We start from the raw sequence: 16,606 nt of genomic DNA on the forward strand, positions 1-16,606 counted from the left end.
CCAAAATGGGCTTCTGACGCCATGTTTGTCAGTGTGAACCAAATTGCGCACGATTTAAACCAAAGGCGTAAAACCTTCTGTCTTTTCTATATCTCAAAATATATCAGACTTTACCCATGTAATATTACAGCGCAATACACCAGATAATGTGATTTCATGATTGTCTAGTGAAATAACATTACACATTCGCAGTTTATTTTGTGAAGTCATAATGTAAGTGTTAAAGAATGAAGTCATATTTTAAAGTAATAATAAAATAAAAACGTGATACAGATCACAGCAACATTTGTGGTACTGAACGTACATGTAAGGGAGGTAACTCTAACAATAAATGGCACTGTGGTATTGGGCGCATAATTATCAACAATTGTCTATCGTTTGTGTCATTAATGTAGGCGGATTTCCAACAGGTATTATACAACTTTAAATTCACATCAATGCGGAATATGTTTTCTTTCATTTGCTTTTTCCGATAATTTCTGTCAGTCCGTTCAGTAAATATACATACACAAGTTCGCAAATGCCACGCTCTTGATGCGTTCCTTTATAACAAGCGAATTGTATGTGAACATAATCCCCTTCCACCACCCACCTTTTTGTTTCTTTTTCCTAGAATGTTTGAAAGTGGTGATACGGAAATTTGGCCTTAGTATTCCGGAAGTTGATATCCCGAGTTAATGATTAGTAGGATCTTGTTGATGACGTCAGACGTGATAACCCTATACATAACCACATCGTATCCTTGTTTTGTGAAACTTTAATACCGACAAAATACTTCGAACGTAGTTTTGTATAAAAATCACCAAAGTTTTCTCTTTCGAATAGTTTCGTTCCTTCAGGTGGTCTTTTCATAAATTAAGTATGGCATATGGCTAGAATAGTTAATTCAGTAAAAAATTTAGTCTGGGTGTTCAGTTTGTCATGGCAGTGTATATCACTCTAGCCTTTCACAACACCCTTTCCAGCACCCATATCCATCAAACAAACAAAAACACACAAAAAAACAAACACACAAACACACACACACACACACACTTATATCGTTGTATTTCAAATTAGGAGTGTTTCCCTGATACATTGTGATGATGTTTATTTTGTTGAAACGGCTATGGTTGCCAAGGAAACTCATGAATTAAGGAAACTTGTATATTTGCCAATTTTGTTTAGTTTTTGTCTAGTATTTGTCTAGGTTTTATTTAGCAATTGTAGAGCGCATTCTTAGACAAACTGTGTGTTTATTTATAAAGAGATATTCTACACAAGTGATGATTTCATATATGATTCTTATTATTTTTTAAAAAAAATCACAAAAGGATCTACATATGTTTTTATAGAAAGTGTACGCTTAAATGAAGTATACAAATGGACAAATGCTATTTATTTGTGGAAATTCTATATAGAACTGGCTAGATCGATTTACAAACATTCGCTCGACTATGATTCGGAGTGCTGGAAACGACAAGAAATAAGACAAACGAAGCAATGTATTTAAGACCCCACAGGAAATCGTAAGAGAATATCATAAAGACATGTGTACAGAACCAATACTTCGCATTAAATCTATGATCCAGTCAGTGATTGAGTTACAGATTGCCGAATGTGCTGTATTTCAAACAGTCTACCAATTTTACTTGTCCAAATATGACCTTAGTAAAGAAATACCGATGCTTACAATCTTTTTGTCAGTCATTAGAGAAAGCGTTCTTAAAAGGTACAAAACAGTCAGAAATTTTCCAACTTGTGAGGAATACCATCTTTAACTATTGTATCGTGTTAGCCTGTACATATTGTGATTTGATACTAAGGTTGTTCAAGAATGCATGTCTAATTTCTAAAATGTAAGTTCTGGTAATCTGAAAATTTCAGGCGGTGACCATAACAACAAAGTGGTATATTCTAAATTTTGGTATCATCTTGTAAAGTTCATTTGGTTTTAATCTTTAAAAAGTAAATACTAAAATCTTGGAATCATATAAAAATGTGATTTGTATTTTCTACAAATTTGTTGGAAATTCAAATTTAACAACTTGATTTATTAGAAACTAGAACATAAATTCCAAGATATCATGATTAATCAAGTCTCAAGTTTTCGTGCACTTCCCTTAACGATTTTCCTTTTGATCAACAAAGTTCTAGGAAATCATTAATTATTACGAAGGTTTTAAAGAATTTCTCAACATACCAAATATCTATGTCACAAGATGCCGTTTGTATTTCCGATGGTGCATATTGTTGACGTCTTAACCCTTTTGGGCGCCAAAGGGGTCAAATATCACCAATGAAAAAACAGGAGTAATTTATGAAAATCGAGACATGATCATGTAACACATTAAAACGAAACACATAAAAACATTACAACAACACATTAATTTAATATCAATGAGTATCACAGTATAAAGTATACATATTTCAAATCATAATAAAGTTGTTGTTGTTTTTCAATTGAGTTCGGTTAGCTGCGTAAGCCTGAAGTAAACATTGGCCGTTACTTGGCAATGTCCAATGATATCATTTGTTACAATACAGATCGTATTGTATCAGTAATGTCTAATAATATCACTCGTTACAAAGACCACAATGTGAAGCAGTTTATTACTATCCTAACCATGCTTGACAATTTGCTAAGTTTCACAGCTGCTGATAGTCTCTTAGAATCAACATTGAGAGTCCAATTTTTGTGTATTCATTTTTATATTCACAGTGATCTTGTAATAAAACTAAAGTTAATTTGCTGATGTTTATCTCTTAAAGTGAATGAAGATTCCTCCGCAGGCCTCCGTACACGGCTGTATGCAACAGTTGATGATAAGAGTGTAGACCTTCTGGCAGAGTCCACAGTTGATCTCGAAGACCTTCATGCATGGAGTGATGAACCAGATGTGATAGAAAGCAATGTAGGCGAACTCGCAGCCCCACTCCATCGCAATACAGATTCCGCAGAAGAGCGTCAGGAGCTTGTAACACAGGCCCTTCCAGCATTCGAAACATGTGTAGGACAGCTTCCAGACGCAGTCAATACTGTGGGTACCATCGGGCTCACCAAGGACATCGTTGAACAGCAGAGTCTGGCAAAAACATCAATGAAAACTTAGCCAAAGAAATCTGTGTCTGCGTCAACAATGAATAAATCCCAAAGCATTGTATCTAACCGATGTGACGCATTTAATGTTGATAGCAATTCTGACATGGTGGAATATTTGCCCTGTTTGGAGGGGACATGGATAAGGGATTTTAGCTATCGCGAGAAATCTGTTTTCTTTTCAAATTTTTAGCAAGCCTCGCAGTGGCTTGAGTCCTCCATCAATAAACCTCATCCCATCCCTGCCTATCTAACGCATGGGTATCAGAACTCCTTCTATTTCAACAATAACGCCGAAAGAGGATATCAAATGTTTTCTTTTAATCTCACATGGACACATGCAGATCAATCGCCATATATCAGCTTCGGGCTAAATTTACTGTGCCTAAGTGATCAAACATCACTTTCTGGTTAATTTTACAGCGTCTAAGTGACCTAAGATCACTTTCGGGCTAATTCCAAAGCGTTTAAGTGACCGAAGATCACTTTGGGGCTAATTCCAAAGCGTTTAAGTGACCGAAGATCACTTTGGGGCTAATTTTACTGTGTCTAAGTGACCTATGATCACTTTCGGGTTACTTTCACTGTGCCTAAGTGATCAAACATCACTTTCTGGTTAATTTTACAGCGTCTAAGTGACCTAAGATCACTTTCGGGCTAATTAATAAGTTCACTTTGGGGCTAATTCAAAGCGTTTAAGTGACCGAAGATCACTTTGGGGCTAATTTTACTGTGTCTAAGTGACCTATGATCACTTTCGGGCTAATTTCACTCTGTTTAAACAACTGAAATACGGTAAATATGTAGGAATGAAAATGGTCAATATAATTGTTTTTGACTGTTGGAATCTGACCCGAATTATTTGGTGATCACCATGGAAACATTGATTATCAAAGACATACAAAGAAAGTCGTAAATATGCGAACAGTTAGTGTCGTAATATTGAAAGTGTATCTTAAACTTAAATCAGTGATAAAAATATCACTTACTATCATTTTTAATTAGTATTTATACTATACCATACACCATATCTAGACTGATCACTACATGCCAATAAATGATATAATTTGATATAATAACAATATTTTTTACAATTGATGAATACAAGAGAACGACCGGAATATTCAATACAAGCGAATATCTTACCCCCAAATGGCTGTTAAGTCCATTGGGATCCCTAGCGACTAAATCAACTTGATCGTCAGACATGGCTGTGGATTTTCCTTGGATGTGGACGTCTGAAAGTTTGACCGCAGAATGTCAGGACAGAACAGGTATCAAAGTTTATACCTGTCGCCATTTGTTGGTAACTGTTGTCATTGACAACACCCAATTGACTAACGGGAGCTTAAGTAAACTGACATACTTGAATGGTCTAACTATATTGAATGGACTGTATTGACCACTATCCAATACAGGTATTATTGACCACCGGTCAGTTTTTGATATTGTTGCCAATATTTTGTCCTGTAAACTTTATACATGTAGCCTACGGTTTTATTTTTGGGAACAGTGTTTTTCATTATCGTAACAAATGTGGTATATAATAACGACAAGACATGGCTTTATCCCGCATGTCTGCTATCACATATCAAATAAACTGTATTATCACATTTATTGGATAAAGAACATCATTTTTCTATTGTCTCGTTTATACTGATAATTGCTCTCAACCAATCACAATAGCGTTTTCAATATCCAAAATGACTCCCTCTTTTGATTCCTTACTGCCCTCTTCTACACTGCCACACCCTCCTCCTCCCCCCCCCCCTCCTCCATCTCCCCCACTCCTCCTCCTCCTCCTCCAATATTTCTCTCCTGGATTCTCCTTCTCACTTATATTATGCCTGATTCACTTTACCTTCGGTTCATACTCATATCTGAGGGTAACTGACCTGTCCATAAATTTCTATATTGCCCTCAGTGCCATGCCATATTTTTAAATATGTCATCTGAATTAAAAGGGATTACTATCTGACTGACTAGTTAACATAAATGTTAGACAGTAAGAAAGTGGTGCAAATTTGCCAATTTTTTATGTTCTTGTCTATATCCTGTGTCTTGTTGATAATCCGCTATTGTTTTAGAAAATCTTATGACATTATCAACAATACAACTTTCTTTTCTTTCGTTTTATCATGTTGGAATGGTTACTTTGATTGGTGTCTTGTGTATAAAAACTGTCGTAATTTTTCAATGTACATGTAACTGTAAAAACACAAGAAGAATTTATAATATCAAACAGCGCATACCGACTTGTCAACTGGTTTTATACATCAGTCTAGAAATTAACAAAATCATAGGACTTGGTATATAGAATACGCGTATTATGTACTGATTGTAAAATCAGACTCAAACCTGTCATACCTAATGACAGATTATGGAAGATGAAATTTTCAGCAATAACTAATAAAAAATAGAGAAAATAGAAAATTAAAAAATAATTATACAAAAACAGTCATTCTAAATACGAAAACGGACATTAACTAGAACGAGCAATCCGGAAAAGATCCACCGCCTGCTTCCGAAGTAACATTCGCTGCCACATTTGTACACGCAAACCAAAGTCCGTATGATGCCGTAGTGAATATTTAATAACTCTGTGTGTTTTTATCATAACCTAGAAGCCTACTTGTACAATGTGAAATAGAAAACAGCATGAATTCGAAAGTTTAAAGAAAAGTGACGTTAGGCATTAGATTCAATAAAACAAACAATAATGGTTACCAAATTTAAAACACAAAATTACATAAACACAAACAAAACAAACAAAAAATATTTTCACCGCTTAAGGAAAGATTTTTCCAACTTTAACTTTTAAATCCTATTTGCATAATTCTCTTTACAAAGGACGATGTACAGTGATAATATGTATACAACATTCAACAAATATACATTGTATTGGGCGGTGCAAATCTATTAAAAAAAATTAAAACAAAACTGGACATACTATAGAATGGTGAAATTCCCAAGAGAATTGTATTGAACACTGTGTAATATATATCTAATGACAATCTATTATAGTATAGTGTTTATGGTGATACGAGATTCATTCTCAGCGACCTTGTACCAAGTCGCCTTATAAAGAATGAACGTTTCTGTGTTAAGAAAGGATTAGCGCCGAAGGACTTTGAATCAAATGTGTAAAGAAAAGAGTTGTAAACACTGACCACGTTGCCACAACACAGTAGGACAAAACTGACCAAAACAGTATGGGACAAAACTGACCACTACGAAACCTACCTGTAAGAGAGGTTCTCAGGAGTGTCAGTATTCTATTACAACCACAAACAAAACCAGTAGAGATTAAATATTACACGTTAAACAAAACCAAAAGGAAGTTTACTTTGATGATTGAGTAGTTTAGCGTTTTGGAAGAATACACTTTCCTATAACATGTTTTGGAAATAACGGTTGTCCCATCGGTACCTTAAATTGAAACGCTATTTTCATTCACAAAGTAAGCTATCTGTATATTTCTGTAAAGAGACGTGCTAGTATTGAAGGAATATACCATATTTTTGTAAGCTGATTTAACAGGGAGTTAAGTTTAAATGGCGGCTGCCAGATTTATAAATGTCCTTTTGATTTACAATTCGCATTCTATTCACACCATTACAGATAGATATATTCTGTTTTGATCATATTTTTTAGGTTTTTTTTCATTTAAAAAATGCACGCAAAATTAACAAGGAAACTTTCTTGAAAATCTAAAGCAGGACTTGAAAATGGTGTTGATAACGATTTGAAACAGTTAGGGGAGAAAAAGGAATTAGAAAAAAATAAGACAATCCAAAATAAGAGATAATATCGTAAGGTCAAAAGCGATATATCTTGATGATGGGAGAAAATCCTATTTATTGTATTTTTAAACGTGGAAACGTCATCTCAATTATTTCTATTCCTATGGTAGAAAAAGAAAAAAAGAAGGAAAACAAGAGACACTCCTGCTGAAATAAAATAATTATATATTTATTAGCTTTATCCAACATTCCACAGTTAAACCATCAATATATTACGTACACTGAAACATCACATACTCCATTAAACAATTGGCGATGTGGCTCTGTATTGGATATTTTTTTCTTTTTTCTCTCTTTCTCTCTCTCTTTTATTATAAACAACCACCATGTCAACAGAATCATAACCTAAACTCGAATTCAATCAAACTTTGGCAAAATATTAATTAATCTTAATTATTGTACTTTAAACTGCATTTAATTCAATTGCTAATAGAATGAAATCAATTTCAGAAAAAAATAATTAATTCAGATCTGCGAGGATTCATTTCACACAGTTTTATATGGGGAAAATTCAAGCCTAGTATTATATATTATGCTAAAGAGCACTATGTTTTCCAGGTATGCTTTTGATTGTTGATTTTGAAAAGCCGTTTGATTCTGTTAGCAGGGATTTCATAGAGAATGCTCTTTACCTGTTAACTTATTATCAATTAGGATATTTCGAGATCATTTTTTCAAAGTGATCTCATTGGGAAATATGAAATTTCTTGGTACGATATGAAGCTGTTTAATGCTCATAAGTTTGTCTGTTGGTACTAGTGCTATTATTTACTTGATAGACCAAAATTTACATGGCGGTTGTCGTCGATGAACCAGAAGACAATTTACTCTTCCGGAACACATGGTCTTATTCTCCTGGAAATTATTTCGGAGTCTCAGTGAAATTTTTTTTCGTTCATATTTTGCCCCAGATTTCTTGGATTTCAGATTTGAAAGTGATTTATGATTTTATGATAAAATAGAGAATTGGCACGGTTGGACAAAATCGTTCTGTCAATAATGAATTTTTTAACGAAAGGAGTAACAGTCATTCAATAGGTAAATCTTGAGAGTAGACACCTACATTTCTTGGTGAGTGTCTGTATAGTCTCCCTCTCCGACAATAGTTAAAGGTAGCGTTGGCAATTAAGTACAAATAACACCAAACTGTACTGGACAGGATATATGTTCAATACACCTCTGTGATTCTTTTGTAGGTCACCTTAACTGACCATTTCACCGGACAATATGTGTGAGATTGCGGTTACTTGACCACGACACTGAAATAAAAAGATGAGAACGGTTGTTACCGAGATTACAAATAGGTAAAAAACGGATGAGAGGAAGTCTTAAACAACGAGATCATGTTTAGTTTTGTAACATTTTATTGAAATAATTGAACAATAAGGAATATTAACTTTTGTTAGAGAAAACAAGTGTAAATCCTATGTTCACAAGTACTTGACATTCCTTTGACACATGATAATTACGTAATTAGTTAAAATATGCGGCAAGTGCACGTTCCCAATTAGATTATGGCACGTTTTTCGACCACCCTGGACTTTCCTGCTGCCCGCTAGCTTTTAAAATTTAGGCCCTTAACAAGTCCAAACAGTACTAATTAGCTGTTCGATGCAGTTTCGGAATCTAGTTCTGAATTTGTATTAAAAGGTTCTATTCACGTGTATGTCTTTTGTACCTTTTTTTTGATGGAGATTAACATTATGATTTGAAATTTATACCCGTACTTTTACAGGTAAAAATGACATTTCAAAGTTTATCACACACCTATAAAATAGTGGGTAGCGACTGACTAAACCAAAGTGTTTATGTATACGAAAATGAAGCTAAATCTTGTAACTACCAGAAATATCACATTCCCAAAATTCATATGACTGCTGTTTATTTACATTTTATATCAGGATAGCACTCTGAGCGTGTGGTCAGTAGACATAAATTAGAGTTATGTATTTAATATTGATTTCGTGTTTCAATAAGACTGTGAAAGAATAAAATCTATAAAGTATTGTTGAAGATAAATTTGATGAAATGTCGCGAAGGTCACCCCCTCCTGACCGGTTATCAACATTACACATATATTATAAACGGTAGCACAGCACTAATCTAAACTGGAAATCTGTATCTCACCAACTAATAGCTCACCAATTCATTTTTAAAAAAAGCAAAAGAAAAAAAAACAATATATATATGTTTTACATTGAATGTCGATTTGTACGCACTGTAAAATGGACACTTCCATTACCGTACAACTTATTAGTCTCTATTTAAAGAATGTATATTAAACGCTGTGTGTTAAGAAGGGATTACGGCCGAAGGCCTCTGGACGTAAAGAAAAACACATAAACATTGGCCGTGTTGCCACAACACTGCTGTAAGAAACTGACCACAGCGAATTCTTGATATTAAGGGGTTCCACATAGTTGGACGTAATTCTCTGCAAATATGTATCTAAACATAATTTATGTTTCCATTTCTTTCCGATGTACGGGAATTAATGTAATATTTGAATAATTGATCACTTGAGAAGAAGAACACTATAGATACCATATTGTGTTTTAAGGACGATTGATCCCTTGCGGTACCTTAAAATTCCCACTTTGTCCACAGATTTCATTCACAGAATGAAATATCAGCTTGTTTTTATTAAAGCAATGAGAATCGCCCTAAGAATTGTAAGTCTTGTAGGTATGTCACTATAAACTCGGTCAACTATAAAACATGGTAAATCAGTGAAGTGTAACGGACAAACGCATTCTTCATTTCATACACTATGAGATGAATTAGGAACTGTAATGTCTGCAACTCATTATCTCCTACAACCATAGTGTATAATATTTACTACTCCGCTTTGTATTACCCTAACAATCACACAAAATACTTAAACCCTTTTATTGGTACACACAAACATAGGAGAGATAAAAGTTTTGTTATTTAAGTCAATTTTGATATCGAAAAACGGTAAATCACCAGAATTTAATGGATGCCTTGCATTTCAGGAGAAAACAACTTGTGATCTTATCATAAAAAGGATTCTTAAAGTCATTTGTCTTCGTTACGTGAACTAAAATATCAGTATGTCTAATTAACATAAACAATAAACTCTATGGCCGATTTGATAGGCTCAACATGTCACATGATATTTCTAGTGTTAGTTTCGTACTTTAGGTTTTCTGTGTCAAATGATCGTAAAACATAACCTTTGGCATCGTTAATCCTTTGTTTTCTTTAGATAACACTTTTGATAACACTATTTATACAAAACAAACTAAAAAGAACGAAATGTCAAGTTGTTTTATGGTAAAAGTGATCGACATTGATAGCAGCTCTCCTCTGAAATCTGAGAACATAATGTGTGATATGGCCGAAGACAAGTTAGTAACGTTGCCGATGTTTTCATTGCTACTGTTGTTGACCTGACTGACCTTGACACTGGACAATACATCTTGGAGTGGACGTGAATCACTATATGACAACTAGTGAATCCCGAGTAGAAAAGTGGGATACTGACCGAGAAACTTAGTCAATATCTACTGAAACTGAAGTCAACCAAAATCATTCTGTAATTTATATCAACATATAAAGTTTGATACAGAACATAGAAAGATTATCTAAAGCACTTTGAATACCAAACATAAAACATGATCTGGTGTAGAATTGTTTCTGTGACCTTGATCTATTCCAAGGTCAAAATTTTACTTCTTACTTATTTCACTCTAGATTTTTCAACAGAGTTTTCTTAATTTGTCAGTTATTTGGTTTTGTTTACTATTTCTATTTTACCGTCATAAACATGACAAAACGTCAGAGAAGATCACTTATGCATAAGTTAATTTCATGAAATTATTAACCTGCTTTTCCACGAAATAATTACAGCAAATGTAATATCACAAATCACAATAATCGGAAAATATAACAATTTTGTGTGATTTGAACCTCAGCATGTTGAAACATGTTATTTATTGTCTAGTTTCGCTGATTATTGTCTATACTTTATTTTATCCTACTTTCTAAAATATATTTTCATTTGTTTTTTTTTTTAATTAAGTTCAATTATTAGAAATATCAAGGTGTTAATCGTCTATTACGACATCAAAGTCTGGTGTGTGTGTGAAGATATATCAACATAATTGTATTTTATAGCCACTGGAATTATATACTTAAAGAAAATCTCTGTGGTTTTTTACCTATTGTGAGACGAGCTGAAAATCTTTGCGTGATTTACTCGTCACCTGTGTTACTTAATTGTCTGCCGTAGGCCTTGTGTAATTATAAGTTACTTATTTCAGCAACGACAGTCAACTCGTATCAACTTGTTGTTACCAGAATCAAAAGACTGTTACAAACAATGACACAAACAAGCCGATAATCCACAATTGTAGTATACAACTACAGGTATATATACACTTTCATCCACACACAGTGTTATCAGGATATCACAATGTAGTATAGAATATAGCATAGCACGGACTGACTGGTCAATGTCTTCCAAGCTAGTGTAAAATACGTGAATTTTGAAGTTATTGAGTTAGTGTAAAATACGTTAATTTTGTAGTTACTGAGTTAGTGTATCACGTGAATTTTGTATATACTGAGTAAGTGTATCACGTGAATTTTGTATATACTGAGTAAGTGTATCACGTGAATTTTGTATATACTGAGTAAGTGTATCACGTAAATTTTGTATATACTGAGTAAGTGTATCACGTGAATTTTGTATAGACTGAGTTAGTGTAGAATACGTGAATTTTGTAGTTACTGAGTTAGTGTAGAACACGTGAATTTTGTATCTACTGAGTTAGTGTAGAATACGTGAGTTTTGTAATTACTGAGTTAGTGTATAACACGTGAATTTTGTAGATACTGAGTTAGTGTTTAACACGTGAATTTTGTAGTGACTGAGTTAGTGTATAACACGTGAATTTTGTAGTGACTTAGTTAGTGTATAACACGTGAATTTTGTAGTTACTGAGTTAGTGTATAACACGTGAGTTTTGTAGTGACTGAGTTAGTGTATAACACGTGAATTTTGTTGTTACTGAGTTAGTGTATAACACGTGAATTTTGTATATACTGAGTAAGTGTATCACGTGAATTTTGTATATACTGAGTTAGTGTATAACACGTGAATTTTGTAGATACTGAGTTAGTGTAGAATACGTGAATTTTGTATATACTGAGTAAGTGTATCACGTGAATTTTGTATATACTGAGTTAGTGTATAACACGTGAATTTTGTAGTTACTGAGTTAGTGTATAACACGTGAATTTTGTTGTTACTGAGTTAGTGTATAACACGTGAATTTTGTAGTTACTGAGTTAGTGTATAACACGTGAATTTTGTAGGGACTGAGTTAGTGTATAACACGTGAATTTTGTATTTAGTGAGTTAGTGTATAACACGTGAATTTTGTAGTTACTGAGTTAGTGTATAACACGTGAATTTTGTAGATACTGAGTTAGTGTATAACACGTGAATTTTGTATACTGAGTTAGTGTATAACACGTGAATTTTGTATCTACTGAGTTAGTATATAATCCGTGAATTTTGTAGATACTGACAATGATAAATAACAGTGGTATTATCCTCTACAATAGCGTAGATAAAACACTACGAGAAATTTGTCACGGATTACCCTCGAATGTAGCAGTATATGAGATATCTAAACATCTAACTTAGTCACTGTTTTCAAAGAAGATATTCTTACCTATATTATATGTGTTACCCTGGTAAATTTTAGCCGCAATTTACTGTTCGGCCGGGCAGAATTTCTCTATAGCTCGACTAGCGTCAGACTAGTAATTCCATAAAGGTGTTCGAATCCTAGCGGAGGCATCGTAATAAAGAATTACTTCTGTTACATATGTTCTATTGTAAAAACGGGTGAACTATAAGCTAAACATGATTGAGATTGGTGGACATCTAGGCTGTTTGGACCGAGATAAACTGGGGTTGACACAAGTTGTCAATTTGGTCCACTCTCCGAGGCTATGATTGTCACAAGTGGTATGTTTATGTTAAACTATCAGTTAAAAACGTGCTGCGTTGTTCTAACGCCATCTCTGTCGCTTATATCAAAGTGTTAATCGGAACTATTTTATTTATCATGTTACAAATGTGTATTTTTGACGCCTTGTTTCCGACTTGAAGGTGTGAGAGAATATCATAACTTTATAAATCTTCAACAGACACATGGGAACAATACCGGCAAAAATAATTTTTGCAATATAAGTATATCTTTATCTACTGCCTTCCTGTCAATAGACCAATCAGTGTCAGATCTACTTCTTCATACACAGCTTAAAAAATCTAAAATCCTTTATCCTAACCGTACAGTATTTATCTTTCATATAGACAAGTATTAAATTTAGCTCCCGTTTCTAAACGACCCTACTAAACATTATGGTCTGTTTGAATTATTCCTCTGACAATCAATGCTGTAGTCAATAGCCCACATTGACCATGTCCTTCTAATGTCCAGCCCTAAAGCATTGTAAATTGATTTAAGTGTTGATCCTAATATTTACGCTATACCCATTCCACAATGGCAACTAAGTGGTCAGTCCTGAATTTGATTGGTCTGACTTGTCCTGTGCTTGTCCCTACGCAACCAGAAGGCAATATGTATTAGAACCCTAACCACTGTTGGTCAGTCGGAATCACCAACTCAGAGAACACAGACGTATTAAGACGCAGTCCAGCACGATGTCTGACGACCAGGTTGATTTAGTTGCTAGGGATCCCAATGGACTTAACAGCCATTTGGGGGTAAGCGTTTCTCTCAGCAGTTTTATCTCTCTCTTTAATTTAATTTTAAAATCGTTTTAAATAACATAAAATTACAGCATTTTTGTAATGTCAACCAATGAATAATTAAACTAACGATGTGTCTTTACGACGTACCTAAAAATATTCCTATAGAGCTTTAAAAAGTATAATTAATTATATGTCATGTTGAACAGAAACAACCAAACGTAAATACATCTTCGTTACACACAATTAACTTTATACGTACATTTGCGGTAGTTTTATCAATTATAGATTACTGATCTCATTAAAGTTTCTGTCGTTTGTTTTTAATTGAGTCGAACGACTAGAGTAAAATGTTCACTGCCTATGTTTACTGTCTGTTTTTCTGTTATAAATGTTAAATCACATTGAAGGTATACGGACGATACTCTATGTCACTTTTATGATTCAGTATCCTTTTTTCCAAAATATCCCACACTCCTTTGCGTTAACTGAAACGTGTAATGTAAAATTATAAAAATCAGAAATATTACAATTCACATGATAAGTTAACCCCAGATCGACCTCTGTTTTATGTCTCGTTGCTGGGTTACAAAACAGAAAATGTAAAGACACATTTCCGCCTAAGTTCATTCCTGCCATTTTGAAATCATCATGAAGATCATTTTGTTGTTATTTTCCCATTTCTTTTTTAGACTCTGCTGTTCAACGATGTCCTTGGTGAGCCCGATGGTACCCACAGTATTGACTGCGTCTGGAAGCTGTCCTACACATGTTTCGAATGCTGGAAGGGCCTGTGTTACAAGCTCCTGACTCTCTTCTGCGGAATCTGTATTGCGATGGAGTGGGGCTGCGAGTTCGCCTACATTGCATTCTATCACATCTGGTTCATCACTCCATGCATGAAGGTCTGCGAGATCAACTGTGGACTCTGCCAGAAGGTCTACACTCTTATCATCAACTGTTGCATACAGCCGTGTACGGAGGCCTGCGGAGGAATCTTCGTTCACTTCAAGAGATGAGAAGGATATGGATGGTAGGCGTCATGTTATAGTTCAATTGACATTCATTATCAGAACTTAACACACGGACTATCCTTTTCTCTATCAACATGACTTCCAACGGAAAACTGGATCCCTTCACGTGCGTTCCATTTCAATCTGTGATATATTTATTTCTCTCTACAGAGATGCATAATAATGATGGTTTTCCTAACGGAACTTTGGACGATTTACTCGTTTGTTGACATGTTTCCATGGTGATGCTTCATACGTTTCTATGGCAGTTGTAAACGTGTTTGTCGTTTTATAAGTCGATGGAAGGAAATAAATTTGTATATATTTAATTATAATTATTGTTTTTGTCGTTATATAATTGTTTAATATCTTTATTTATGAAGTTTTTATTAATATTTTTTGTAGTCTTCGCTTTAGAACAACCAGACATAAAAACTCCCGTAACTAACTTTGGAATGATCAAGAAATACGGTCTCATTGTCTCTGAACGCTCTTTCGCATAAGAACGTCATTTTAATTCAAAATTATTATTGTTATGCTTTGGTATCAAGAAACCGTTTAACTCTGAACATCTTCTGTAAGAAATTGTCTCAGAAAATTCATATCTATCTTAAAATATCATTACGATCTATAATATGCAGTTGTGTTTTCTGCAATGGATTATCTGTTTGGAATTCAGATTATATTGATTAAAAACCCGCACTCACTATGTGACATTGTCTTAGTATCCTGTAACAGATTTAATACTTAAACTTGCTGGACGTAAATGCGAAAAAGTCATATCTTTATTGTTAATTTCTGATCTCAATATAAACATCAAATCATGAAGAGGTCAGTTCACAAGATCGTACAAACATTTTCTGAATGGTTTCCTAAATGTGAATCTATATATCAGTCGACCAGTAAGAATGAAATATGACTGTAGATATATATATATATATATATATATATATATATATATATATATATCTCAGATGGAAGTTTCCGTCCTGATCTTAATGTAAAATTTGGAACTTTTCTGAGTTGCGAAAGAGCGCTTTTTCATGGGTTCCATACAGTACGAGTTTTTGATAGACTGACCGATAACCAACCTGTCCTTGAGGAGTCTTTTATAAGAAGCAGTAGTATAAATGGATTATGACGTCACTCGTGTACAAGTCAGAACTTGTACTTTAGCGTTTTAATTTATGGAATGGTCAGTCCCAGGAGTGCTAGCTGTAAAGTAAACAGGACTGTGGACACACCGTAATGATCAGGCATTCGTATGTTAATTGATTCCAGGCCAAAACATTCAACACTTAAACCAACCGGCCGGTCTGTCAACAATAGCCATGGGCTCAAGTGTATAGTTACACTAATTTGGATTAATGGTGACACTTAGCAACAGGGCCAGTCACCAACAACATTCGGACATTGTTTATAACAACCGGCGTGTACACTGACCACACACATCAATGTCATATTTACTTATATCTACTGAAATACGTCTATGAAAGTTTCACTTCACAATTAGACAACAAAAAAGAAGAACAGTTGGTTCTAGAAACGTAATTAGCCACAACTAATTATCGTCTCGGACAACGATTTAACCGTTTATTACACTTTAAAACCATTAGTTTAAAAACAAACTAGTAGTTCACAAAACATAACATTGATAATTGAACTAATTAAATTTGCTGCATTATTATACTATACGATTAAACTTAGATGTTAAGTTTGTTCCATCAGATACGATTATCAGATCATTAACTTAGTATATCTGTTTGACGATTTTGATTATTCCTGATGTGAATCGTTAAGGACACAGTGCCCGGAACTTAAATCCTCTTCGACATTAGAGCTCACTCTGTGACTGTTCTGCGATACAACGTGTTATAAAACACATTTTCATCTTTTATTCTTAACTCTAATCAAATGACTGGAGATAACAAGGCATTTAAGTAAACCAAAACTCGATGAA

The 16,606-nt window shown here is 34.0% G+C and overlaps 2 protein-coding genes across 2 annotated transcripts; one reads left to right on the plus strand and one right to left on the minus strand.

Moving 5' to 3' along the window:
* Positions 1 to 2,738: 2,738 nt before the first annotated feature.
* On the minus strand, positions 2,739 to 4,288 carry LOC132544273 (caveolin-1-like). The gene is made up of 2 exons (XM_060207847.1): positions 4,226 to 4,288; positions 2,739 to 3,065 (listed from the first exon to the last, which is right to left on the minus strand). The coding sequence occupies exons 1-2, from the start codon at positions 4,286 to 4,288 to the stop codon at positions 2,739 to 2,741; spliced, it is 390 nt and encodes a 129-aa protein (XP_060063830.1).
* Positions 4,289 to 13,585: 9,297 nt separating this feature from the next.
* LOC132544270 (caveolin-1-like) lies at positions 13,586 to 14,652 on the plus strand. The gene is made up of 2 exons (XM_060207845.1): positions 13,586 to 13,648; positions 14,326 to 14,652. Exons 1-2 carry the CDS (start codon positions 13,586 to 13,588, stop codon positions 14,650 to 14,652), a joined length of 390 nt encoding a protein of 129 aa, XP_060063828.1.
* The last annotated feature ends 1,954 nt before the right edge of the window (positions 14,653 to 16,606 follow it).

This window comes from Ylistrum balloti, unplaced genomic scaffold, assembly GCF_031769215.1.
Source record: "Ylistrum balloti isolate Yb309-2 unplaced genomic scaffold, AGI_CSIRO_Ybal_v1 Utg369788, whole genome shotgun sequence".
Classification (NCBI taxonomy): domain Eukaryota; kingdom Metazoa; phylum Mollusca; class Bivalvia; order Pectinida; family Pectinidae; genus Ylistrum; species Ylistrum balloti.